General features: G+C 46.5%; 2 protein-coding genes and 1 pseudogene across 2 annotated transcripts; 2 read left to right on the top strand and 1 right to left on the bottom strand.

The window, feature by feature from the left end:
• The first annotated feature begins 5,961 nt into the window (after positions 1-5,961).
• Positions 5,962-9,661, top strand: LOC124708446 (isovaleryl-CoA dehydrogenase, mitochondrial). The gene is made up of 15 exons (XM_047240125.1): positions 5,962-6,102; positions 6,210-6,293; positions 6,395-6,452; positions 6,927-7,051; positions 7,149-7,193; positions 7,308-7,356; positions 7,430-7,539; positions 7,729-7,805; positions 7,937-7,987; positions 8,061-8,125; positions 8,355-8,509; positions 8,613-8,653; positions 8,724-8,778; positions 8,964-9,020; positions 9,340-9,661. The coding sequence occupies exons 1-15, from the start codon at positions 5,977-5,979 to the stop codon at positions 9,484-9,486; spliced, it is 1,245 nt and encodes a 414-aa protein (XP_047096081.1). The 5' UTR covers positions 5,962-5,976; the 3' UTR covers positions 9,487-9,661.
• Positions 9,662-9,744: 83 nt separating this feature from the next.
• LOC124708447 (probable serine/threonine-protein kinase PBL25) lies at positions 9,745-12,428 on the bottom strand. The gene is made up of 5 exons (XM_047240126.1): positions 12,130-12,428; positions 11,310-11,524; positions 11,033-11,222; positions 10,458-10,849; positions 9,745-10,337 (listed from the first exon to the last, which is right to left on the bottom strand). Exons 1-5 carry the CDS (start codon positions 12,251-12,253, stop codon positions 9,924-9,926), a joined length of 1,335 nt encoding a protein of 444 aa, XP_047096082.1. The 5' UTR covers positions 12,254-12,428; the 3' UTR covers positions 9,745-9,923.
• A 7,046-nt stretch (positions 12,429-19,474) lies between these two features.
• On the top strand, positions 19,475-23,361 carry LOC124646496 (annotated as a pseudogene).
• Positions 23,362-27,793: the final 4,432 nt, after the last annotated feature.

Below are 27,793 nucleotides of genomic sequence, written 5' to 3'. Positions count from 1 at the left end.
ATGGAGGCGCATAGAGAGGTGACAGAGATAAAGCAGAGGCTACGGCATGGCGAGGTAGTGCCCGCGCAGCCTCAGCAGCCGTGAGTCCAGGGTAGACGCCGGCGTTACGCCGACGAACCCAACCACCAGCACAACACCCTGGGGACGACGGCACAAGCGATGCCATAACATCACCCGCGCCAGGTCTATCCCAGGAACGCGCGAGCATCGACGACGGTGACAGCATCTCGCCGGAGGCGATTCATCTCCAGATCCAGCACGGAGGCGATCTTGAGAAGGAGGAAGATATCGACGGATTCTTTCGGATGGATTGATAAAGCGTCGCACGGGGGTTCGAACGCAGCCGGTGGCGTGGCTAGAGGTGGCCGGAGTGAGCCGGAGCATGGCGACGACTGTGGCGGCAACGCTATCGCCAGGGGGTTCGCCTTAGGTTAGGATTAGGGTTCGTGTGCGCGAGATAGAGAGAAGGGAAAGTGAGGCCGGTGGGACGACCGACCTGGGCCGGTCCGGTTCAACCAAGTGGTTGACCTGATAGGTGGGCCCAGGGCCAGTTTGGTCATTTCATAAATTCAAATAACCTTTGTACTTTGAAAATTCCCAAATAAATTATAAATACCTCCAAAAATTCAAGAAAAAATGGAATAATATATTAAAATAATTCTTAACCAGAATAAAATAATAAATAAAATAAACAACACAAGTTCAAATTTTGGAATTTTTGAATTGAATTCTAAACTTGGAATTTGAAATTTGAAATTTTCTTGGATATAAAAATCAAGGAAAATTCCAAATGAAATTTAAATATTTTTTTATCAAATATTTTCAAAAGAAAATTCTATTATTCCAAACTATTTCTTTTAAAGGATAAATATTTTCCAAAAAGGAAATGTTCTATTATTCCAAAGCCTTTCTTTTATAATAAATATTCCAAAAAGGAGAAAAACTATATTATTTCAAATTCTTTATTTGAAGTAAATATTTTCCAAAGGAAATTTCTATTTAATCCTAAACCTTTTCTTTTATAAGAAAACCATTTAATATTAATATTAAGGAATTATAAATTACTGCCTAAGGCATAAATATTCAAATACAACCTAAATCCTCCAAATCTTAATAAATACTTGGGGAAAAGGGATTCAACATAAAATAATGCACTCATGCATGCATCATTTGGATTTTATAACATTGTCCTTATCGGACAATGATGCTTCTTTTCAGAACCCGAGGTCCAGGTTCCATCCAAACCTTCGAACTGCATTATCTCGCAGTCACCAGGCAAGTTCACTCTTGCTCATGTCATATTGATTATTTTCTATCAATTTACTCGCAAATCAATATACTTATCATTCCTGCACTGAAAATAAAATGTTACTTTTCCAATTATGAATATGACTATGTGGTGGGCAATGGAACCATGGTATGTGTTATTGGTGGAGGTTCCATTGCAAGGGTTCTACTCATCTAGGACTAATCACCAATGCCGTCTAGTGATTCTAGCGCCGTACATTTCGCGTTAACCATGAGATCTATAATGGCTCTGGGGAAGTCAGCTGTATCTTTTCCCTTCTGCATATCAACGGACTTGATAGAGCCTGGCTGGGTGTTGTGATAACACCGCAGTAGGTTGGGAAATCCTTTAAATCCCCATCCATGTGGATGAGAGCGCTCTACCGTCTATGATGTATTGTCTGTAGCACATCGAGTGTAAAGCTGTATGATTAGGAGATGTCTACCAGGGATGTGCGGATGGACTAAAGGGTGGGTATGCAGGGTCGCGGAGAAGGCAGTGATTGGCTTGGTTCTTATACTAGGCCTCACACCTAGGAAGTGTGAACGGGAAGGTACACCCGGATGGCAACAAGGATAAGTTCTCTTATGAGAAAAGTAACGCACCTCTGTAGAGTGTATCAAATTGTGGCTTGTCACTCCCTGTTCCGGGAAGAGAACTACGAAAGCTGCAGGAAAGGAACTCTGTGAAGTTCTGGTCAACCTGTGAACACTGGCGGACATAGTTTTCAAAATAAAATAAACCTTTGGAAGAAATATTTGCGAAACATGCATTGACCTGAGATTTTCTGATCAATGGTCGTAGCTAGTGCATCAAACACATTTTCTCTTTTGAACTTGCTGAGTACCTCTGTACTCACTTTCTTTCGACACCCTTGCTAGACAGTGAACCCGAAGAGGAGGAAAACACCGAAGCATCAAAAGGGAGCTGGTCTACGAAGAGCCAGATCTATCAGGAGGAGTGGAAGGCGGGGACTATGGGATAGTCTACGGAGCTGAGAACACCGAGGCAGAAGAATAGAGTCTTACCCTAGACATCTTAGAGCCGAGCAGCGTAGTAGCTTACCTAAATAAGTTGCTGAGCTCGTTATGTCCTTTAAGTTTGAGTTGTAAGAGTACTTAAGTAATATTGTAGGGTGTTATCATCGGACCTGTAAGAATACCAACTTGTTAAGACCATGTTTGTATTATAATCTAGAGTGTTATGACCTGCAATGTTTCTGTTGTACCACTATGAGGGATATGATATTTTTGAAGAAGTCCCTTCATGAAGATCATATCAACGACTTGTATACTACAACATGAAGTGGTATGATGGGTCACCGCAAAAACGATGCTCAAATCCTTCTGAAATGCGTTGAAATGATGTTGAAATGCCCTTAAAACCAGAAATTGCTCAAAATTCAAACTGCCAAGAGAAAATTGAAAAACATCCCGTAAATCTCAAATGTTTCATTATGCCTTGTGGGAAAGTTTCGTATGATTTAGACTTGCATTTTGTGAATAAACTTCATTTTAAGTTTTCATGACCAAATTTTGAACTCAAAATTCAAACTGCCTAACCTTTTTATGAAAAAAAACTCCACTAAATCTTATATGTTTGGTTTTGTATTCTGGGAAAGTTTCGTCCTATTTGGCCATACGGTTTGTGAATAAACCGTTTCTGGGCAGAACAATTAAGAGTGGCGGATTTGGTTGAATCCATTCCCGTGCGTTGGATATGGTTTGGATGGTTAATATTGGTCCAAAGTTACCGCTGGAATTTTGAGAAGGACATCATTGAAGCTGAGTCCGAACCAAGAACTCACCAAACTATAAAGCTACATGCGGAAATATGGATCATGTACTACCTCAGTTCCCTAAATAGATGTATAGATACATCTAAATTTAAATAGATGTATAGATGGAGGAAGTTGTGGGTCAAGCCTTTGTCACTCTTCTGCCAAAGAAGGATGGCGCGGAAGAGGTTTGGGACTTCCGGCCCATTAGCCTTATTCACGGCGTGGCCAAGCTGGTGGCGAAAGTGTTGGCCAACAGAGTTGCACCGGTACTCCCTCAGATGGTAGGGATGCAGCAGAGTGCTTTTGTGCGTGGAAGAAGTCTACATGATAACTTCATGATGGTACAAGGGATGGCTCGCAAACTTCACAGTAGCGCAACTCCAGCAGTGCTTGTAAAGTTGGACATAACCAAAGCCTTTGACTCTGTGGATTGGTCTTTCCTTGTTGACGTCCTCAGGAAGCTAGGTTTTGGGGAGAGGATTCTGGCGGTCATTTGTGTTCTCCTGTCCATGGCATCGACACGTGTGCTGCTTTAATGGCATCCCTGGTTCGCGGATTGCCAACAGGCGTGGACTTAGGCAAGGTGACCCTCTGTCCCCGCAGCTCTTCATCTTGGTCATGGAAGTGTTGCACCTGATGATCGAGAAGGCTGGTAGTGTCGGTTTGCTCACTCCACTGGCAACATCTGGACTGCGTTGTCGCACATCGATGTATGCTGAGGACGTGGTAACCTTCTTGCGGCAGTGGTGGAAGATTTTGCAACAGCGTCAGGCCTCCGTACCAACATGGACAAGTGTTCTGCAAATCTCATCCGATGCTCCGATGATGACAGGATCATCATTGACCAGGAACTGCAATGCCCGGTGGTCCCTTTCCCCTTGCGGTACTTGGGCCTTCCCCTTACACTGAGGAAGCCAACCGCAGTGCAGCTGCAATACCTCGTGGATAGTGTGGCCAATAAGTTACCAGGGTGGAGAGCCTCGCTGCTAGACAGAGGAGGAAGGCTTTAATTGGTCCGGGCGACCCTCTCGGCAATGCCGATCTTCGCCATGATGTCCCTTGACCTCCCGGTTAAGACTTTGGTAGCAATCGAGAAGATTATCAGGGGTTTCCTTTGGAAAGGAAGGAAGGACGTCAAGGGTGGCCACTGCTTAGTGGCGTGGAACAAAGTTTGTGCACCCAAGGAGTGGGGTGGCCTTGGCATACCCAACCTCAGAATGATGAACGTGGCTTTGCGAGCTAGGTGGCTCTGGCTGCAGCGAGTGGATAACACCAGGCCGTGGAGTGAGTTCAACATCCAGGTTCCCTCTATGATTCGATAGATCTTCGAGGGGGCAACCTACTCCGTGATTGGGGACGGGAAGTCTACCTTCTTCTGGACTGATAAGTGGTTGCCAGATGGGTGGTTGCGGGACATTGCGCCAAATCTGTTCGCAGCAGTGCCCAAGCGTGCCCTTAGGCTGCGGAGAGTTCACGACGGGCTGCTAGGAGGATGGCTAGACGACATTTCCCCGGACCTAGAGGCGCCGACGATCAAGGAGCTGTTCCAAGTGGCAGACCGTCTGGCAGATGTTGCCCTCTCAGAGGGTGTGGAGGACAGCTTTCGGTGGGGATGGGACAACAACTATTCCTATTTGGCATGATCTTGTTACCGCGCGATGTTTGGCGCAGGATAGAAATGGTTGGAGCTTTGCAGATCTGGCGTTCGCGAGCCCCGCCGAACTGCAGGGTTTTCCTCTGGCTAGCGGCAAGGAACAGGTGCTGGACAGCCGACAGATTGAGCAGACGGGGCCTTCCGCACCCGGCGGCATGCCCTTTCTGTGACCAGGTAGAGGAGTCCCTGGATCATCTGCTAGTGGGATGTGTCTTGGCGCGAGAGGTCTGGTCCGTTTGCCTGCGCTGGTGGGGAAAGCCCGGATGGATGCCTCAGGCAAACACACGCTTTATCCTCTGGCTACAAGGAAAACGAGGTGGACCGGGGAAGGACCGAGATCTCTGGACTGGAATCATGCTTGTTTGCTGGTGCCTCTGGCGCCACCGGAATGACGTGGTTTTCGAGGGTGTGCCCCCCTCAAGAGAGGCGGTGTTAGCACGGATCTCCGATGAGGCTGAGCTCTGGAGAGCGGCTGGGTTGTTCAGAGACGCCCTCGCATTAGTGGATAAGTGGAGATGCCGCGAGTAGTCTTGTGCCGTGTGTGTGCTGCCTAGCTGCAGCGTGGGGTTGCACTCTGTGGAGCATGTGCCTAGAGTGTGTTGTAACGCTGGCCTTCTGGCCTTTTCTTCTATGAAACCGCCGATACGTCTATCCATGACGTATGCTTGAAAAAAAAAAGAATTAGATTGGCCATTTCTCGGATCCAATGTACCAATTCTCGTTTGAGGCCGGCCCGACTGCCCCAACGGTCCTGTTTTTCTGGGTCTGGCCAGAGACCCGTGGGTGGACCCGACCCATTCCCATCCTGGTTGACGACAACAAATCACACGGCATAATTAATGGATTGGAGATGATCATCATCACGGATCCTATCATGTACGGAGTAGTGTATTTTCTTCCACTGCCGCACAGTCAAGCGAGATGATCATCACGGAAGAAGTTGCTCAAAAGTTGGACTCTCCCACGTCGACGATGACAAGAAGATAAGGGCACATACATGTTCTTGATCACATCCACGTGCCACTGCGAATTTCCTTATCTTCTCCCTGCCTTTTCCAGTTCTTTTTTCCTTCTCGCCCAGCTGGATGGATTGTCCTTTTTGGACTCGCAAATCCCAACACGTCACTCCTCCTCGTCCTCGCTGAAAAGGACTAGCAGCGCCTAGTGCCAGCCAGCAAAAGCTGCCGTTCCCGCTGCGTCGCACTGCTACTGCCACCTCGCATCCCCTTGCCCCGGCGATCCACCGCCGCCGCGATGCAGCGCTGGCTCCCGGCCCTCCTCCGCCGCGCGGCGGCGGGCGCCTCTGGAGCCGGGGCCCCTTCCGCGCGCCGGTGCCTCTCCTCCTGCTCCTCCCTACTCTTCGACGACACCCAGGAGCAGGTAACGCCGCGCCGCCGATTCCCCGTCCCGCCACCGCGCGCGGGTGCTCTGCTGACCGCCGACCCACCTGAGACTCCGCGTTCCCGCGCGCGCTCCTTGTTTTGCAGTTCAAGGAGAGCGTGCACCGGTTCGCGCAGGAGCACATCGCGCCGCACGCCGCACGCATCGATTCCTCCAACTACTTCCCCAAGGTACCTACCTACCTACCGCTGGCTGGGGTTCCGCCTGCTGAGGCTGTTGGTTCTCCCTTCGGCTTCCGGTCTTCATTAATTTGGTCGGTGCGTGCGTGCAGGAGGTGAATCTGTGGAAGCTCATGGGGGACTTCAACCTGCACGGCCTCACCTCACCAGGTACTACACTTCCTCCCTGTATACATCCATCTCGATTTAGGAATTCCAACACACATGTGGTGCGCTGGCTACTTAAACATTCATGTACCTATTTAGCTCACCGGGGACTTCCAGAGCTTCCACATGGTCAAAGTATTTTTTACCCTGTGGCACGTCTGAATCTGATCCCCAATGCGTTAGAACTCTGCTTATGCCGCGATTGTGAGCACCTAGTAAAGTACTACTACTTGACCCACTGTTTAATACTACTACTAGCTCAGAAACTGCCCTAGGAATAGGTTAAGTACTAACACGGGTTATCATGTTAGTAGGTAAGGCCTGAATGGGAATCAATAGATTACTGCCTTTTCAACCACTGTCGGTTTGTCATATGCCTCAGTGGAATAGATTACTGCCTTTTGGAACGCTGTCTCGGTTTGTCCAATGTTAGTCAAGGGAATAGATTAACTAACACGGGTTTTCCATCTTCCTTAGAGGAGTACGGAGGGCTCGGGCTCGGTTACATGTACCACTGCATCGCCATGGAGGAGATCAGCAGGGCGTCCGGGTCGGTTGGCCTTTCCTACGGCGCACACTCAAATCTCTGCATCAACCAGTTGGTACTAGTCTGATTTCAACATTTTTTTTCTTACGTCATTACTCATTACACTGATTAAATTAATCACCGACCGAAATTATTGGAATGTTTGTATATAGGTCCGTAATGGCAGCGCTGCGCAAAAGGACAAGTACTTGCCAAAGGTTCCTTCCTATATTACCAGCATTGTTTCAGTCAGACTCAGCCACTCGGGGGTCGTATATTTGCAACGATAATTAATGGATTGTGAAAATCTGTTTTTTTACATTTCTCTAAAGCTAATTAGTGGGGAGCATGTTGGGGCATTGGCAATGAGTGAACCCAACTGTAAGTACCATTTGAATTGCTCTACTGTTAAGTTCCACTTCTGAACAGAATTTCACATACTTCCTACATTCAGCTGGCTCTGATGTTGTCAGTATGAAGTGCAAAGCCGAGAAAGTTGATGGCGGCTACGTCATTAACGGGAATAAAATGTGGTGTACAAATGGTCCATCTGCTCAGACACTGGTAATATTCTGAGGCCCTTGTACACATTCAGAATAGGTCGACAACTTTCACCCAGCTATCAAGATTCTAGGCACTGAATCTGTTGGAGCCTTGCTAGTTTCCATGTCAAGCAGGCTCTAATGTTTATAGCTATTTAACTTTATGGAGCCATAATTTGCCTGCTAGTTTCACTGAAATTGGGATTTACAGGTTGTTTACGCGAAAACGGATATAACTGCTGGATCAAAAGGAATAACTGCATTCATAATTGAGAAGGGGATGCCAGGGTAAATAACCACTCCATTCTCTTTATTTATGCGATATTGGATATGAATGCCCATCTCACTAGAAATTCACACATTATATTCTTGTTGAGACTACATATGGGTTTACATGCGCGTATTTCTCATCATTACAGATTCAGTACTGCCCAGAAGTTGGACAAGCTTGGCATGCGAGGAAGTGACACGTAAGATGTTTCTATTTAAGAGGGGTTATTAAATGGCGCGTAGGTTCTCACTGAACAGATATCTACTTTACAGATGTGAGCTTGTCTTTGAGAACTGCTTTGTGCCTCAAGAGAATGTTCTTGGAGAAGAAGGGAAAGGTATTATCTCCTGTATGTCTTGAATTCAGTTCTGTACTTCCGTTTTGAGATTCTCAATTCGTTGTATGCAGCCAGTTGGCTATGCCAATCTAAAACTGTGATTTTTTTTGGGGGGGGGGGGGGGTACCCTCGTTTCCTTCTGAAGGACTTACTGAACACCTAACTAAAAATTGAATTCCTGAAGTGGAACTCCCATCATGAATATTCTTGATAAGGTTTCTTCTTGCAGGTGTTTATGTCATGATGTCTGGTCTTGATCTGGAAAGACTTGTATTAGCTGGGGGTCCTATTGGCCTCATGCAGGCATGCCTTGATGTTGTTCTTCCTTATGTTCGACAGAGGGAGCAATTTGGCCGTCCGATCGGGGAATTTCAGTTCATACAGGTATAGCCATGCAGCCTTCTATATCGTATGCTCCCCTGTTCCTGGTGCAGCATCTTGTTGGTGGCATCTGGCACTAACCATGACAAGTGATCTTCCGATGCAGGGGAAAATGGCAGACATGTACACCTCCTTGCAGTCATCAAGGTAGGGGTACCAACTTAAAACTTCTACAGGGAAGTTTAAACAGCTTCTTACTGCAGTTTTCTTTGTTCAGATCATTTGTATACTCGGTTGCTAGGGACTGTGATAATGGCAAAGTTGACCGTAAGGTACATTTTCCCGTGATGTCTCTGTGTGTTCCTTTTGATTAACATTGTTTTGTCACATTGCTACATGCATGTGCTTTACTGTGTAAAGACAAAATAAAACAGAAAATTCCGTGTGTATAATGCTGACTTGCTGATGCATAGTAAACTGACTTCATCTTCATATAATATTATTTTTTTGCAATCAGGATTGTGCAGGAGTAATCCTCTTTGCTGCTGAAAGGGCAACACAAGTTGCACTTGAGGTCAGAACCTTCTCCTCATTTCATGAGAATTTTGGTTGCACGTGTTTATTTTTGAATAATTTATCCTGGATTTTTGCTCCTAATTTGTTTCTATCTTCAGCCTTTGACTTCTCAAATTTAGTAAGAACATAAGTTACGGATAGTAAATTCTTTGCCTGCTTACGGATAGTAAATTCTTTGCCTGCTCTCTAACCTTGTCTTCCTTAGACAAAGTTCTTACTAAATTTACTATCCGTAACTTATGTTAACTTAGCGAGTTGCAGTATTATTAAGTTTTGTTCTGGCCCACTAATTGATCTTAATCCTTCCCCTGTTGCAGGCAATCCAGTGTCTTGGTGGCAATGGATACATCAATGAGTACCCTACTGGCCGTCTCCTGAGAGATGCCAAACTGTTTGAGATTGGGGCTGGTACTAGTGAGATAAGGAGAATGATAATTGGTCGTGAGCTGTTCAAAGAGGACTGAGACTATTCTTTTGGAAGCCAGGTATCAGTGCATATCATTAACTGGAGGATGTGAGCAAGATCTAGACATTAGTGAACTGTCCCTGAGGTTCAATGTTGGAATACATTCTATCTAATCCTTCTCATACCGTTGTACATGTCCAACATACTTGCAAATAAAGTGCAGCTTTCTTTTACTTACTACCTTGTTCTAGTCAGTATCTATAAGCTTGTTGCTATGATATACCGAGACTTGAAACATAATCTCATTTGGCTCACTATTCACTGCACAACCATTTGGATTCATCATGGGCCAATGCCTTTAGATGATCCCTGCTACCTTGTAATTTACAGTTGTTTCTAGATGACAATTCAGCCATATGGCGACACAGAATTGGAAAGCTACAAGTCAGGGGTAACTAAATAACTTAGCACATATGTTCTAGCTATTAAGGCTTTTTACACTCTGTTGGCTTCAGTAGGTTCTATAATGCATTGGGAATCAGTTGCCTTCCCTTGATTTTGAGCTTTCTGTTTCTGCCTCATGGCACCCCACTCGATGGCCTCAGCAACAACTCGTTGGCGATCAAATGTGCTCTCATCTTGCTTAGTACTATTCGTTAATGAGGGATCTTCAACCTGTTTCTTTTGGAGCACAGTACTAGGTTTCTCTTCACAGCCAGCAGGCACTTCTGCGAGGAATCCCAATGCTACAACAGCATCACTCATGTATGGCCTCACAGTGTCTTCCTCCTGTAGGCACATTGCTGCCACGCCCACAGCCTGGCTCAAATCTTTTTCTGGGTATTCACCTCTAAGAAGAGGGTCTACTAGCTCATGGTACCTCCTCCTATCTCTGATCATGGGCTTTGCCTGTTGATCAAACATGAATTTAGCTTAACTGTCTTAAAAAAATCACAAACATCTATTTGAAATAATTTTTAATTAAGTATATTGTATACGAAATTATATATATTGACTAAAGGTGCATACCCAGTTAACCAAGATTTGTTCATTTGCTGGTCTACTGGAATCGACTGCTCTTTTTCCTGTAATCAACTCAAGCAGGAATACCCCAAAACTGTACACATCAGTCTTGATAGTTAGCTGTCCTGTTCGTATGTATTCTGGAGCACAATAACCATATGTGCCCATCACCCGAGTTGAGATGTGTGTCTTTCCCCCAACAGGTCCGAGCTTTGCGAGACCGAAGTCTGAGAGTTTAGGGTTGTATTCCTCATCAAGAAGGATGTTGGGGGACTTGAGATCCCGGTAGATGACTGGAGGATTTGCCTTCTCATGGAGGTATTCAAGGCCCTTAGCGGTTCCGTGGGCTATTTTCATCCTTCTATACCAACTTAGTGGTATTTGATCAGCAGTATTATCTGCAACAACAACAGTTCGACTTTTAAGTTTTTGTCGCATCTAGTAATTAAAAGGGCTGATGATGACAGCGTTAGAAAATGATGCTATATACTGTTGTTTAAATATGATTGACATGATTTTAAAGCTGAGCATGATTTGCTTAGATACTTTATCGTGTTAGTCAGGGAAAAACTGGGGCTCACCAAGCAGGTGGTCTGCAAGTGAACCAAGGGCCATGTACTCATACACCAGTAGCCTTTGATCTCCATCTGCGCAATAACCTACCAAGCTGACTAGGTTTGGATGGTGCAATAGGCTGAGCATCAAGACTTCAACTAGGAACTCTCTGTTGCCTTGAAATCCATTCAGGTCTAGTTGTTTAACAGCTACAACCTGATCATGCATCACAAAATAATAGAAGCAGTGAGCAAGTTGTTATAATCTTAAGAATGTATGTTGTTATGTCGTTCCTGCATATACCTGGCCATTTTCAAGCTGTCCCTTATAGACCCTGCCAAAGCCCCCCTCTCCCACAAGGCAGTCGAACCGGAAGTTCTTGGTGGCTGTCGCCAGGTCACGGAATGTGAATGCTTTTGCAGTTTTGGCCATGGCAGAATTTTCGGCAGGTTCACTGTTTGATCTATTTTCAGATGATTGCGTGTGTTTTGGTGACGCGGATGATGGCTCGTTCGACTCTGCAAGGTTAGTTTGAGCATTTGTTAGTGAGAATTCAGTTTGTGTTTATTTGGTTGAAATGAGTTTTGCTCTCAACAAAATTCTAACATAATCTGCAGTCCTTCATATTGTATCTTTAATTACCATTTTGAGGAGTCATGTATTACGTTCAGAGTTTAACATGCATTACAGGTATAAGTATGCCAACAGAATGCATGTCCTGAGGGGGACTAATGTAGCACAGTATTGAACTTAATTAGGTTTGAATAAGACTATGCACATATGTCCTGAAGGGACTAATATAGAAAAAGTAACAGTTTCTACTTCTCCTTGAACATAGATTTGGTGAATGGTCTGTATATAAGGAATCTACTGAGGAAATCATTGGGTACTTGGTGGATTATTTTACTGCCAATATCTATCTAATAAAAAGAAGACAAGATAGTGATATGTGAAAACGTGTAGCTTTGCTACATCATTGCATTTTCTCTTATGGCTTGCCGATCATGTGTGCTGAGATTGCTGCCAATCAACTTGGGTTATGATATCAGTATAAAAAATGCCTATAACATGGTTTTCCTCTTTGTACCTAGGGAGTGGCAGGAGCATCCTCCGCGGTTCTTACCAGATTTCTCGAGGGGCGCTCCGGATCGCGTCGAGACGGCGGCATTCGCAGGCGGGACTTCCCCTCGCTCCATCCTCCTTGACGGCATCTTCTTCTCAGGCTTGAAACATGGAAAGCATTTCATCTCCCGACTCGTCCTAATTCCCCTATGCCTGCGCCTCTTCCAAATTCCAAATGCTTGTGCCCCCTTACAATTCACAAATCGCCTGATGCCCACCACGAGATCTCCAACCCCTCCACCTCTCCTCTCTTACAACCCAGAAGACTCAGAATGGCAGCAGCAAGGATGATGAGTTGAATTCAGCTTCTCCCGTTTCCTCCCTTGCTGCAAGATCCTGTACCCAAAAGTCATAGATTTCGATCACTCCCTTGGCGAGAAAAATGTGATCAGGTAGGAGGCACATTTTCTCCGTGCATTTGTGGAGGTCAATGTGCTCACAGCCAAGAATAGGACCGCTCTCGGTTTTGGGCCACACTCGAGTTCTAAAATTAGATCAGTCTGCCTCTTTGAAGATCGGTGTCCTCTGGAATGCACTGGATGTAACGTTCTCAGACAAGTTTGGATTCCGCTCTGATCTGGAAACCCGAGTGACAGTTGGATTTTGGTTTTTGTTGTTCCTGGGGGTTGGGAATTTAAAATGAACTACAGTAGGTTATTAAGGAAAGAGGAGGGGCAGATCTACCTCGATCTTCTCCACTATGCCTCCAGCAAAATATGTACTGTGACGCAAATTCTACCTGTGATACTGCCACATGTATAGCTGCAGAGTTCTTTCACGAGGTTGAGTACGTGTCGATTGATTAATCGGGGCAACATCTGGCGGATCCTTTCTGTTTAGTTAGATGTGCAGCACTCGACTATCTATCTCGTTTATTTATCTCCTGGAAAAACATAAAAATCAACTTAATGATTCATTCTCGTAATTAAACTATATTTTAAAACAGGGGTTATATTAATGTACGGGGATGTAGCTCAAATGGTAGAGCGCTTATATATGCATTTTAAGAGGCAGGGGGATCGATACCTCCCATCTCCATATCTTTATTTTTGTTAATGGCTTCTTTTTCTGCAGAAAATGACTCCAGATATTTATTTTTGCTGATGATGACTATGAAAGAAAATTAAACGCATCAAGATGATAGGGGTGACGCACTAGACTGAACATGACAAATTCAGATGGTAGGAACCGCTGCATGACAAACTTATCAGTTTATTTATGTCATTTTTACCAACTTTAGAAAAGAACATACAAGAATGTTTGAGCATTATCTGGTAGTTAGTTTGTTTAGCAACAGACGTTCTGTTTAAACCTGGCAAGAATAGACTTCCCTGTTGCATTTTACGGCAGACGTCTGAAATCAGCTGTGTACCAGAAGCGGGTGTGTCCAGCTCTCTTAGAGCATCTCCAAGCGTCCCCAAAGCGATCCCCAGATGGTGTCGAATCAAGCGTTTGGGGACGTGTTTTTTTCGTGCCGCGTTTGATATGAACTAATTTTCAAAGTAGTGTAACATAAATAAATTACATGTAAAACTTCGAGAAAAATAAACTAATTTTTAAACTACTTTTTCTTTGCTGGCCCCGCCTCGTCGTCTTCAATGTGGCGCTTCGTGCTCGTCACCTCTTCCGAATAGCCGGTGTTGTTCGACGCGTCGGAGGAACTTGTGTCCCCCTCGTCGTCGACGGTGCTTGCCGGTTGCGCCTTCACCTTCACCTTCACCCGGGCCCTTGCCTCCTTCTTTGCCACCGCCACCTCCTCAGCATCTTCTTCCTACTCGCCGGCCTCCCAATCCTCCTCATGGTTGTCTATCGGCGGGGAACTAGAGCTTTTAGGCGTTGCAAATCTGTCCCACCAATGTCGCCATCTCGGCGGCTTCCCCTCGTTGTCGGTGTTCGATGGCAAAGAGAGGTTGCTCATGGTGAGAGAGGAGAGGAGAGATGAATGGTGATGGCCGGTTGTAGAGCGGAAAGCGCATACGTAAGGGTCTTATTGAGCGCGGATGAATGACAACACAAATATCAAAGACAGCCCGCGAAGTTCATGCTCCATTCCGGCGGTTCGCGCGTCGATCGACGCGGTTGCCACTGCGACGGTTTCCCTTCCCGGCAACTGCATGGTCGCTAGGTAGGCGACGGTTGAGCGTCCGTTCGGGGGTCGCTGGCGCGTCGGTTCCACCACTTCTCGCCTCGCTTCTCGCTGTGTCCGGCGTGCCAGGAGCATCCCCTATTGACCGGAGACGGGCTCGGGGCGCCGGACACTGTATTGGGCCGCGCCGGACGGAAAGGGCCTTTGGGGCGCGCGGCTGGGAACGAAAAGATGTCCGGCGCGCTCCAAATACCTTTGGGGGACGCGGCTGGAGATTCCCTTATACTTCCCAGCTCCAAACTATTTGAATTTATAGCTTTGCCATGGGCTAAGTTTATATGTGCTTCCAAGTTCCAGGGTGCTTCTCCCGATGTAAAAATGACGCTCCAAAAATCCTAGGTCAATTTGACTCCGTATAGGTCTTTGAAAGTGAAAAATACACAAAACAGAGTTTTTCTGTTCTCTAGAGTTATAAAGGGGATCATTGGTAAGTCCCCATAAATCAAGTAAAACATGGTCATCATATATGTTGCAAAGATGTGGGAATTCAATATGATAAAGGTATCTTCACATAGAACGGAGTTTGTTGTTCCATCTTTGGATGTGGGTTGACCCAACAACAGGCTTCTCCCATATTTTCTTAACCATCTCATGGAATCCATCCCGTAGTAACCATCCAAGTTCAAATTTGAACTGTCGTGGATGCTGAGGTGTTGGAGTACCAGTGGTTAATAAAATAGGAGCATGATCCGACAAGTTAGAAAGTCTAGGTAAAACTTGGACAGATACAAGTGGGCATTTTTTCCCAATCAGTATCCATCAGTACTCGATCCAACTTCTCGTATGTAGGCTCCTCTTGTGCCCCAACGTCGAGACCCCGACCCCCCTCCCCCATCGCCACCGGTGCGGACTCCACCCCCACAGCATGAGGTGTCGAAGAAGCCGTAGAAGCAGCTGGTGTCACTCGGGCGAGTGTGCACACCTGGCCCCGAGCCGGCCTATCCGACCTCGGAGAAGCAGCAGGCCCCTAAACGTGATCCAACATAGAAGTATGTGCACCAAACGAAGATAACGCCGATTTCAGCTGCTCCGCTGAAACACGAGGAGGAATAACCGACGTAGGCTGCCCCTCAAGCGTAGGACTCGCGACTGCCTCCATCGCAATAGGTGTCTGAGGGTTTGGATTGAAAGGAGTCACCGCAAACTGCATGGCCACTGCCCGAGAGCCTCCAGGCGCAGCGGCCCCGGATCCGCCCACCTGTCCCTGTGGTGCATACATGGACGGACCCATCCCCGTCTCAGAAGTATCCATGGCATCATCGCCATCATCAACGGTACCATCGACATCCCCATCCTCATCATCCTTCTTCACCCAAAATAGCGGAATGAAGTCTAGCTCCGGTACATAATCTGTTGGCTCTCTACCGAAAAAAAACTCAAAAGCCTTTAATTTGACAACAACATTGGACTTGGCGAAAGGCCCAGATCCATCATCAATAGATTTGTCGAAGATCTTGGAATTTAACATAGCAACCTGAACACGGATAACAACGCTGCGCCTGAGACTGACCAAATCAACATCCACCGTCTTGCCCAAAAGAGAGCCCACAACCCACATGCCCATGAAATGTCGCACAATGTGAGTTACACCCTCGACATGCAGCCATACCTTCCCGACTCCAACTTATGCGGCACCTCAGACGACTGCGAAGCAAAAATCAATATAGTAGAACTGAAACCCGGCACAACAATCCAAATACCATCAACTCTGTCCAAATCATCGAAAGTAGGAACGGTAAGGAGAAACTTTTTGTCACCATGAGCCACGGTCTCCCATTTCCAGTTAGGCCGATCAGAGCATTGCCTATCCACTTTCATAGGAACCACATCTACAGGCACCAAATCCCCAGAAACGCTCTTACCAGTAGTTGCCTTTTTTAGGAGACCGTTTCGTCCTGGGCTCCCGCGAGTCCCATGGCGAAACCCTAGTCCGCCGCCGCCGCCAGCCCCGTCCTCCTCTCCCCCGCCTCGCCGCCGCCAGGAGGCGCCACCGGGCGAAGCTCGGTCGGCGTCGGCGGCGGCGGGGCGCCTTCTCTCCTCCTCGCGGTGATGGCGGCGCGGGCGGCATCGGTGAGGGGAGGCGCGGCGCTGGGCAGGGGGCGTGGCGGCGCGGCTGTTCGACGGCGGCGCGGCGGCTCTGCAGGATGTGCGTGCTCGGGGCGGCGGCGGCTCCCGCGGAAGCTTCTGCCACGGCGGGCGGCGCGAGCTCGGCCCGATGCGGTCTGATGGAGGCGGGCGGCGCGGCGCGAGGGTGGGCATCCACGACGCCTGGCGGTCGGGCGGCGGCGCTACGACCTGTGAGTGGAGCCGGACGGGCAGCGCGGCCAGGGCGGCCGCCTCGCGCGCGGGCCGGGGCAGGGGCCCCGGCCCGGCCGAGCCCACCAAATCCCCGCATCTAGTGTCACGTGCAGCCATGGGGCTGCAGGTGCTGCTCTGGCCACTTCCAGGTCCGTGGTGGTGATGCTGGCCGACGAGCGCTCATGGAGGCGGATCCCTTGCTATGTGGTCCTTCGGGCTCCCTCGGATCTGCGGCGGGCGGAGTTTGGACGCCGGGGCGGCGGCCCTGGACGGTGGGTGGCGACGTCGACCGGAAGGCGGGTGGCGTTCGCGGGTGCTGGCCGATCTCCTTGGCCGTGTGGACGGTGAGGAGTCGGTGGGTGGCTGGGTGCGGCGTGGTCGTGCTCCGGCGCGTTCTTCGTCCGTTCGTTGGCGTCTCCACTTTCCGATCTCTCCGCGCCAGATACGGCATGGTTGGTCCTCGGACTGCCCGTTCTGCGTCCGTGCGAGTTTGGTGGGGAGCTGCCGGGGGAAACTCTTGGCTGGCTCGGTGCCAGCCACATCGGCAGCGACGATTCTATCGCCGTTCTCCTTCTTGAAGGGATGGTGAGGTAACCCTCCCCTTTTCCTCTTCTTCCCGGGTGAAAACTCAGGCTACGGCCGGGCGACGATGGCGCAATGCGTCGTTCTCCTCCTTGGAGGCGCCGCTTTGGGTTGAGGGGATAGAGGGCTATCGGTGTGGTGACAATGACGGTGGTGCGGTTTGGGTGTGTCTTTGGTGAGGCCTGTGGCGGCGATCCGCAAGTTCAAGGCTTTTTTGGACGCTCAACCACCTCTATGTTCTGTGTTGGCCGATGAGATGGGAAGGGTCCCTCCTTCGGCGGCAGCAAGGCGAGGCGGTCTCGGAGCCGGATCTTCATCTCTTTGACGCTGGTGCTTCTCCTCTTCGCTTGGCACGTCTCTTTCCGTCCGCGGCAGTTCTCCGTAGCTTGTACTTGTGGGCTCTTTGGTGGCGCTGTCGAGTGGAATTCTCTGTAGTTCCTCTAGGGCTTTGCCTCTTTCTTTTACCTTGTTCAAGTTTGTGTAATCAGCACCATTGTATCCTAGCCGGTTGATGGCTTTATTAATTTAAAGCTGGGCTCTCGAGCCTTATATTTAAAAAAAATCCCCAGAAACCACAACAAGAGCAACATGTGTTTGAGCCGGCACAAGATCCTCATTAACCACATAGTCAGGCGGCGCAGTGAAATAAGTCCCCACTCTCCACTAAACCTGCATCGTGAACATAAGCCCAAGGTCGAGGCGCCTTCAAAACTAGACAACGCAACCGTGGGGTGAGCAACTTTATCACAAACGAAACCGTAGTGCTTTACCCTACAGTCCTTAGATGCATGAGAGTTATCTGAGCATTTCCAACACCAAACATTCTTCTTGGCTTTAGCAGTGGCCTTAGAAGGCTCCCCTCCAACTGCCACCGGTGCCTTCTGACCAACAGAAATACCCATATCTTGAGGCATACATGTCGAAGATGAAGCTGCAACCATAGCCCGAGGTACCTGCTGCTGCAACGGTTGCTACGCTGGAGCCTAAAACTGATCCGCCTGAGCAAACCCTTGCTGAACATACGCTGGTACATCTGCGACTGACCATGGCCATGAGACACCCGCCCCCGCGAAATCAGACCCTGCTGTTGCCCTTGTGGAAACCCTAGAACCAGCCATGGCAGCAGCGTCGTTGTCATCGTCGCATTCCTTTTTAACGGTGCTACTTGGTAGGCGGCGCATCAGAATGCTAGGAGCATGGTGGGAATTCTCCGGAAGACGCAGCGGCTGCGGGACACCTTCGTTTCCGTCGATCCGACCTTGTCAACTTTCTTTCTCTTTTCTTTCTTTTGTTCTTTTTCTTTTGGACGTGTTTGTGCTGACGCCTCGTAGTTTTACGGTGTGGTTGCTATATTAATATAATGGAGCGTAAGTTTAATTCGAGAAGAAACCAGTGGATTTGGAATCCAGTGACAGAAACGATGGTCACTTTGATGAGAGGAATGTAATCCACTGACGAGTGAAGTCTTGGCTCTCGAGCTCACGTGCACCTGGTAGTAGTAATCAATTAGAAAACAGTAACAATAGAATATAAAGAAATCTGAATATTTTTTTTGTGGCAAGCATGTTTGAGGGTTCTACCTACATGCAATATTTTTTTTGTGATAAATGAAACTCTTGGTGCTCTGAAAACATCGGTTCTCTAAAATGGCTATTCCTGAAGCACCGTTTTTGAAAAATAAATCACATATAATTACTGTAAGTGTATCTTGCCAGGTTTTCATAAGAAATCGTAAAATGTACAATTCGGTGATTGGATGTGTTCATCTCATAATTTGGATGTTAGACAAGAAGTAAGAATCATTTATATGTTGATTCCAGCACATGCACAACATCATGTGTGCCAAAACGACAAGAAAATGGCAAACCGAACCTGTCAACACAGCGTCCATCACGGAGCCGTGAGCCTGGAGGAAGACATCGTCGCGCCGCCATGGGTGGCTCGCCGCCTCCTGAGAGCTGGATGCGCCACTCCGCCTCGGCGGTGACTGGGCTGCCTGGCCGCCGGAGACTACGCCGATGCCTCGGCTCTACTCCACCACGCCGATCTCCCGCCTCCGCCGCCGCTTGTCCTCCTCCTCCAACTCCACCTCGCTGGCCTCACCCTCTTGGTCTCCCCAGGTCGCCTTTGCCTCGGCCACAGAGCGCGTCCGGGCTGGCACGCTCAGCCCAGAAGACGCACACCAGCTGTTTGATGAATTGCTACGGCAGGCCACTCCGGTTCCCGAGCGCTCTCTCGATAGCTTCCTCGCCGCCCTCTCCCGTGAGCCAGAATCTACAGCCTGTAGAGATGGCCCCGCCCTCGTCCTTTCCCTCTTCAACCGTGTCTGTCGAGCAGAAGCCGGCATGCGGGTGGCGCCGCCCACAATCTTCACGTACGGCATCCTCATGAACTGCTGCTGCCGCACTCGCCGCCCGGAACTAGGGCTTGCCTTCTTCGGACGCCTCCTAAGGACAGGCCTGAAGTCAAATGAGACCATCACCAGCACCCTCCTCAAGTGCCTCTGCTACGCGAAACGGACAGATGAGGCCGTGAACCTGCTGCAGATGATCGCAAAAGAAGGAGGTGACTGCTCCCCGGCGTGGTGGCATATAGCACAGTCATCCACGGATTCTTCAAGGAAGGGGAAATAGGCAAGGCATGCAATCTATTCCATGAAATGATGCAGCAAGGGGTTGTGCCTGATGTGTTCACATATAGCTCGATTATTGCTGCACTGTGCAAGGCCAGAGCAATGGACAAGGCAGAGTTGGTCCTCCGGCAGATGCTTGGCAATGGCGTTGAACCAAATGTAGTGACATACAATGGCATGATCAATGGATATTCCACTCTGGGCAAGTGGAAGGAGGCAACTAAAATGTTCAGAGAAATGACAAGTCGGGGTCTTGTACCTAGTATTTTTACTTGGAACTCATTCATGGCCTCCCTTTGCGAGCATGGGAATAGCAAAGGAGCTGCAGAAATTTTCTATTCCATGGCTGCCAAGGGCCACCAGAAGCCAGATATCTTGTCATACGCTATTTTGCTTCACGGGTATGCCTCTCAAGGATGCTTTGCTGATATGATTAATCTCTTCAATTCAATGCCAAGCAATGGTATTGTAGCCAACTGCCATGTTTTCAACATTTTAATTGATGCATATGCTAAACATGAAATGATGGATGAAGCTATGCTCATATTTACCGAAATGCAAGGACAAGGAGTGAGTCCAGATGTAGTTACCTATTTATCTCTAATAGCTGCACTTTGTCGAATGGGTAGGCTGGATCATGCTATTGACAAATTCAATCAGATGATTGCTATGGGAGTACAGCCGAACGCAGCTATTTATAACTCCTTGATCCAGGGTTTTTGTATGCATGGTGATTTGGTGAAAGCAAAGGAGTTGGTTTCTGAAATGATGAACTATGGTATTCCTCTTCCTAACATTGTGTTTTTCAATTCTATGATACATAGTCTATGCTGCGAAGGAAGGGTTATGGATGCACACAATATCTTGAACTTGGTTATAGACATAGGTGAGAGGCCTAATGTTATTACATTTAATTCACTGATTGACGGATATTGCTTAGTTGGCAAGATGGAGGAAGCATGCAGAGTACTTGATGCCATGGTATCAGTTGGCATTGAGCCTGATGTTGTTACATATAGTACACTTGTTAATGGGTATATGAAAAGTGGGAGTATCGATGATGGGTTAATTATGTTCAGCAAAATGTTGCATAAGAGAGTTAAACCAAATACTGTTACATATGACATCATACTGGATGGGTTATTTCGTGCTGGGCAAACTGTTGCTGCAAAGAAAAGGTTCCATGAGATGATCAAAAGTGGAATAACCGTGAGAATTTCTACATACAGTATAATCCTTGCAGGACTTTGTAGAAATAATTGTGCTGACGAAGCAATCACCATGTTCCACAAATTACGTGCAATGAATGTGAAGTTCGATATTGCAATATTCAATACCATTCTTAATGCAATGTACAAGGTTCGGAGAAGAGAAGAAGCTAAAGATCTCTTTGCTGCAATTCCAGCCAGTGGATTGGTACCTAATTCTTCTACTTATGGCACAATGATACATAATCTTATAAAAGGAGGATCAGTGGAAGAAGCTGACAATATGTTCTCGTCAATGGAGAAGAGTGGTTGTTTTCCTAGCTCTCGGCTTTTAAACACTATAATCAGATCGTTATTGGAGAAGGGGGAGATAGTGAAGGCTGGAAATTATATGTCTAAAATTGATGGGAAGAGCATCTCACTTGAAGCTTCAACTACTTCGTTGTTGATTTCTCTCTTTTCAAGTAAAGGGAAATATCAAGAACAAATAAAATTGGTCCCTGCTATGTACCAATTTTTTGATGGAGTCAGTTGATGCACTGGAGCAGCAGATAAAAGTTTGGCATGGTTTCGATATCCTTCTCAACAATGTTAGCATGTGTTCTCTTCCGTCGGCTCACCATGATCGAGTTGGGTGGTTGTGCCACCGTGGTGTTCCTGTCTGGTGCATGGCTACAAGGCGCACACTCTATGGACATCGCCCCTTCACACCGTTTCCACAAACAAGGTTTGAATCCAACCCTTTCTCTTAGTGATATATGTGATGCTAGTTTCCCTAGACCTTTTATTTTATATTCTTCTGTTGCTGTTTTCAGATCTTCATTTTGTTGTTTATTAGTTAGTTGTATATGCCTCTACACCAGGTCATCTGTGCTAGTTTTTGAACTAGATTCCCTGGTATCCCTAATATGACACAATTATTGAAAAGCTACATGTCAAGGCAACCTAAAAAACTACTGCACTAAGACTTGAGTTGTCTTGCATACAATTGGGCTTCTGTTTCTGCTTGTTATGGCATCGGCAACAGATTGTTGACGATCCGAAGTGCTCTTATCTTTTATTACTGCTACTAATTAATGAAGGGCCTTCAACCTGTTTCTTTTGGGGTAGAGTACTGCTAATCCAACAACAGCGTCACTCATATATGGGCGAACAGAGGCTTCCTCCTATAGCTGTAGGCCCATTACTGCAAGATCACAGCCTGTCTCAAATCACTGGGATTGACCTCTGACAAGAAGGGTCTAGTTGCTCATAATGCCTCCTCCTGTTCCTGATCATGGGCTTTGCCTGTTGATCAGTCGTGGATTTATCTTAAGTAAATAAAATCTAACTAAGTTTTATTATGGGAAGTGTATCATGTGTGCGAATCGAGTTTATTGTAAACGAAAGGTATACACCCACTTAACCAAGATTTGACCATTTGATGCCTTAGCGGATCCATATCTCTTGATAGTCAGCTTGCCTGCTCTTATGTATTTGGAGCACAGTACCCATTTCTGCCCATCATTTGAGATGAGATGTTTTTCTTGTACTGAACAGATCTCAGATTTGCTAGCCCAAAGTCTGAGAGTTTAGGGTTTTATTCTTCATCATGAAGGATGTAGCATAATAGATCTCGTTAGATGACTGGCTGGTTGACCTTCTCATGGTGGTATGCGCACCTTAGCGCTTTCGTGGGCTACTTCATCATTATATGACATTTGAGTGGTTTTTGTATCACAAGTGTTAACTACAGTGGCACCAAGTTTCAACTTTTAAGTTCTTATCGCATCTTGTTACTAAATGGACGACGGTAGCTGGGTTAGAAAATTATGCTGTACTGTACTGTGCTGATGCTGTCTGAATATCTTACATAGTATTTTGAGGCTGAATGTGATGTGTTTGAATGCATAGAACCTTGTGTTAATTTATGATGAGTAGAGGACTGGAATTTCAGCGTGTTAAAGACCAGCATTTGCCAAGCAGCAGGTGAACCAAGGGTGCATGGTGTGTGTATGTAGAGGTGTACGTTGTCTACTGATGAAACCGTTGAACAGTTCAATGGACTAGTTTACTGCAAATGTGAAGAGACTGATGATTGCAAATCATGGAGATTTTCTGGAGCATTTCTTGTCTGGCTAATTGCGTCGTGTTTTGACATTGCTACCAATCACCTTGCTTATGCTATCAATTTAAAATACTTAAACACATGCGTTTCCTTTTTGTAACTAGCAGTGCCAGTGCCAGAAGCATCCTCCACAATTCGCACCAGATTCCACGAGGGGCGCTCCAAACTGTATTGAGCCGGCAGGTTTCGCAACGCTCATCCTCCGGGACTCTTGCCAGGCTTTCAAGCATGAAGAGCGCGTCATATTTCACCACTGTGTGAATCCTAGTGCCTGTCTACTATTCACAAAACCGTGCTGTGAAATCTCAAACCCATGTAATTGCAAACTAGAACTCTAGTCCTTGCGGGCACAATGGCAGTTTGGAGTGCCTGTCCTATTTTTTTTTTCCAGCAATTCTAGCCCCGTGTCAGTTTAACCTGAATGTTAGCTTGACTGCTGTGCTATTTTTTTTGTTATGACGTTGCTGGATTTCACGTCCCGGTGGATGACGCGGCGGTCGCACTCGTGGTGGAGGGCCAGGGCAGGGCGGGCGAGGAGGCGGCGTCGAAGACTGTGTTAGGAAATAAAATATATGTGATCAATTGTGTATGGGAGGGATGCCTCCCAGGAGGTGTCTGTTGGGGAAGAGGTGTCTCCCCAACACACCCCTTCAGCCTGTATATAAGTGGGTCTCCCATATTGCAATAAACAAGAGAATCATTTGCTCCATTCGTTTGTATCTCTTCTCTCTGTATTACAACACGTTATCAGCACATAGACTCTATCCAGAGCAGTTGGCCTCTTGGGAAATACGGCGAAGCAAATCATTCACCGATTCACGGGACATGCACGCAGCCGTTCATAACAGATCAGGATATTGTCAAATTGGTTTCTGTCTTCTTGTAATCAAGGAATGAACCAAGTACAATTGATTGTGTTTTGCTTATACAATCATGCATAAGCAGGTTCATTCTTCTGGGCGCACGAACATGAGGAAATCAACGCGGTTTCTTTGGAAAAGTAGTCGCAGATTTCGTCTTCGAGCGAACTACGATGGAATGGTGGCGTCTGCAAGACTACAACGGCGGCACACCATAGCAATTGGCAACCGGCAGCGGACCAGTGGTACAGCGAATCAGCGACATAAAGAACAACGCAGCAAGACATCGCACTTCGGCGCGGAACGTCGGCGCCTAGAGCCCTAGAGGCGAGCGACGACTGTCGACCACTGCCTCCCCACGGCATGGCGGCCTCTTAAAGGCCGACGACGCAGCCAGCCGCTCAGTGCAGCAGCGGCGGTTATCCCTGGACCTCGGCATGGTGGATGGCGCGCCCTCGCTCGATGCGTCGGCGAACGAGGCGCTCCAGCCCGAGGAAACGGTTGCCGACGCGCTCCCAACCTGGAACGGGCGCTCGTGCCTGGCGGCGGCACGGCCTCGGCCCTGTGACGGTGACAGCCACCCACGCTGGCGCGGCACTGCCCGACCTCACCACAGCAGGGGCGCAAGCTCCGCGTGAAAAGAGTGGTGCCTTGAAGCGAGCCCCGGCCGGCGGCGTGGCTACGCGCTCCGGCAGAAAAGTGGGCGCCGCCCGGCGACACTCTCCGGCCCGGCTTGACCTTGATTTCCAGGCCGCCGACGGCGGTTATTGGTAACCGCACGGGAGAAGTGAGGATTTTCTTATCCTTTGGCGGTTTTGCAAATCGGCCTCTGGATATTTGATAATCTTGTACAAGTCCCTGTAATTTGTGGTTCCAAAGCTTGTTGAGACCTGCGGTTTAACCCTGCGGCTTATTGGAAATTACAGAAGAGTCATTGAGCTCGTTGGACTTAACAGTTAAGCCCTCGGGCTTGCTATTTTCAGCAGTTTGACCATTAGGTTATTCGTTATTTGCGAGGCTCGAGAGCAAATACACGTGATAAACCATTGTGTCCTGCTGAATTGCATAATAATAAATTATGCATCATTTTACACATGTAAAATGACGTGTGTATTACATCAGTAATACTGTTGCAAAGCAATATGGTGGCTCCATTATTCTTATAGAATACGGAATTTGCTTGCAAATTTGGAAAACATCAGGTAGCAAAGTGTATGACACTTGCATAACTATGTCAAGTTTATACTTGTCAATTAAAAGGTAATTGATATGTGGTATCTACTACTTAACTGTAGATTATGCACCCTTACCTTAAGGTCTAAATTATGTCATTATGACATAATGACCCCTTCAATTTTGCACACAACTTATGGATTGCATGATGGCAACGAATTTATTTCGTTCTCAACTGCGAGGTCTACACCGCCATGCGGTGATTACCTTCAATGTGTTTTAATGAACACAAGGTTGAAAAAGTTCCATAAGAGTGAGATCTACACTACTTAGTAGTGATTATCTCCATGTGTTTTAAGCAAAAGTGAAGGCACAATAGTTATGGCATGGGATCATGGCAACGGAATAATATTCGTTCAAAACTATGATGTCTACACATGTGGTGACTACCTTGATGAAGTTTTTCCAAATGCTTGGTAGCTTCATAGCATTTGTCATTGGTTGTGACTTTAGTGTCACGTACTCCATCAAATGTGGAACCAAGACATTGGTGACGATAACATCGCCATGTTATGCTATGAAGAGAATTATGCAAAATACTTGCATAATTTGGTGATTACCTTTCATGCAAACACAACTTATGAGACGCCATCATAGCTACGAATTAATTTTCGAGGCACAATCGAGAGGTTTAACACCATTTTGTGGTGATTACCTTCATGTGTTATAAATAACATAAGGTTGTGGAGGCTATGATCGATGAGAATGTCCATATGAGTGAGGCACCACTAGGTGGTTGACTACCTCCATGTGTTTTAAGGAAATTAAGGTTTGTCCCTTCTGAGGTGACTAACTTTAATTTGAAGATCTACACTACATTGTGGTGTTCTTATGGAAGGCTTGACCTATGAGTCACTACGAATCACCATGACCATGATTATGCTCAGCCATAGCATTTTCATCCTACTTAATTTACTGATGGTAAATTAATGCATGAACATTTCATGCATCATATGGCTGACCTTTCCCGAAAGGTAGTGCGATGAGATGACATTATGTGGGAGTAATCATTTAACATGGGTCCTGTACATTGATGATTTTGTCGACCCGTGGCCTTGTCGCCACAGAAACTCCACATGTAGATAATGCCATGGCTATTTATAAGATAGCATAATCGCAACGACTCGATTCTCAAATTGAGTATTTAATTAAATGGATGGTGAATATCCATTGTCCCTTTTGGGACCCCCTTAAGGAGATATATTGTTATAAGCATCACACGAATGATTATTGATTCGTGTTTGGGACTGCAAGTCCGTTAAGGCTTATAAGTCTTTTGTCTATAAATCAACATTGGGTTGAGATTATATGATAAGGAAATTTCGGATACATATCTGATTGTAAGCCCTTACTGCACTTTACATTCTCCTATGATGGTAAATATAAATACCATTAGTATTTCAGGGTGAAAATATGATGAACTTCTTAAGAAGGATCGTCATGTTCAATGGGTGTGATACCATTGCCTGAAATTCATGCTAGCTCTCTTAGTGCTAAGCAATTTAGTGGTTGAGAACCACGGAGAGTTGAATGGAAAGTGAAGGCAAAATGACAAATAAAAATGGAGTATATATCTCAAACGGGCATGAATCATTTAAGAGAAATGATCGCTATGACAACTCTCAAGTTTGTCAAAGGGGTGGTAGTACGAAATATCGTACCAATGGTTACCCAATCTATCAAGCATTGGATTAAACCATACCACCAACTCCTTATCGGAGAAGGCAAATGAGTTCAATGGGATAAGATTGAAGTTCAACTTCAAAGGAACAACCAGAAATATTCTGGTACTGTAGAAGGAAAATTAAACTCCGCTACAGTGATGATATACTTGTGGATGGTTATTCCCAAGATGTCCTGGAGATCTCGTGTAGTCTCCTGGTTATCCCAAATACCATTAACCTATAATTGTGCTACTATAATTCGCAACATTATGTCCCGAGGACATGATAGTTGAGAAAATTGAGTGTATGAATCATTTCATACTCAATTTTGTTGCGTACACAATAATTTTTCCTCCTTTATCACCATGGTATGGGAAGTTAGAGAAATTATTGACAATTCTGTTGACCAACACTTGACTGTTGCAATATTCCCAACAACCATAAGATTTTATGTGCACTGGATGTGCCATAAGGGAATTAATTTTAAGGCACTCTCACCTTAAAATTCAGAATGAGCCACACATTACTCTTGAAAGCATTCAAAAATGTATGTGGGTTACTCAACCATTGTGTGGGTTATGTTGGTGCTTCGTGGTTGCACAGATGTATCTTGAAGATGGTCTTATGTGTGTATCATTCACACAAAACCATGTGAATACTGAATTAAGTGCTCAAATTGACGAATTTAGAGCAAAGTTTCCTACCGTGGGATAATGCCATTGGAATGGAATTTTCGTTGAATTTGATTCACGAACATTCAATGGTCATATTTAGTATATTTTGTACATACCCACAATGGTTTGGCTAGATCTCTTCTGAAAGAGAGTCAAAGTTGCATGGCCAATGTTACAGAATTGTGATTTGCCAACATTTAGTTGGCGGTAACATGCGGAATCACACGCCGCATGTTTAATACTGCGTCCCCTTGCAGTTTG

Source organism: Lolium rigidum, chromosome 4, assembly GCF_022539505.1.
Source record: "Lolium rigidum isolate FL_2022 chromosome 4, APGP_CSIRO_Lrig_0.1, whole genome shotgun sequence".
NCBI lineage: Eukaryota > Viridiplantae > Streptophyta > Magnoliopsida > Poales > Poaceae > Lolium > Lolium rigidum.
This window is presented reverse-complemented; position numbering and strand designations above follow the sequence as displayed.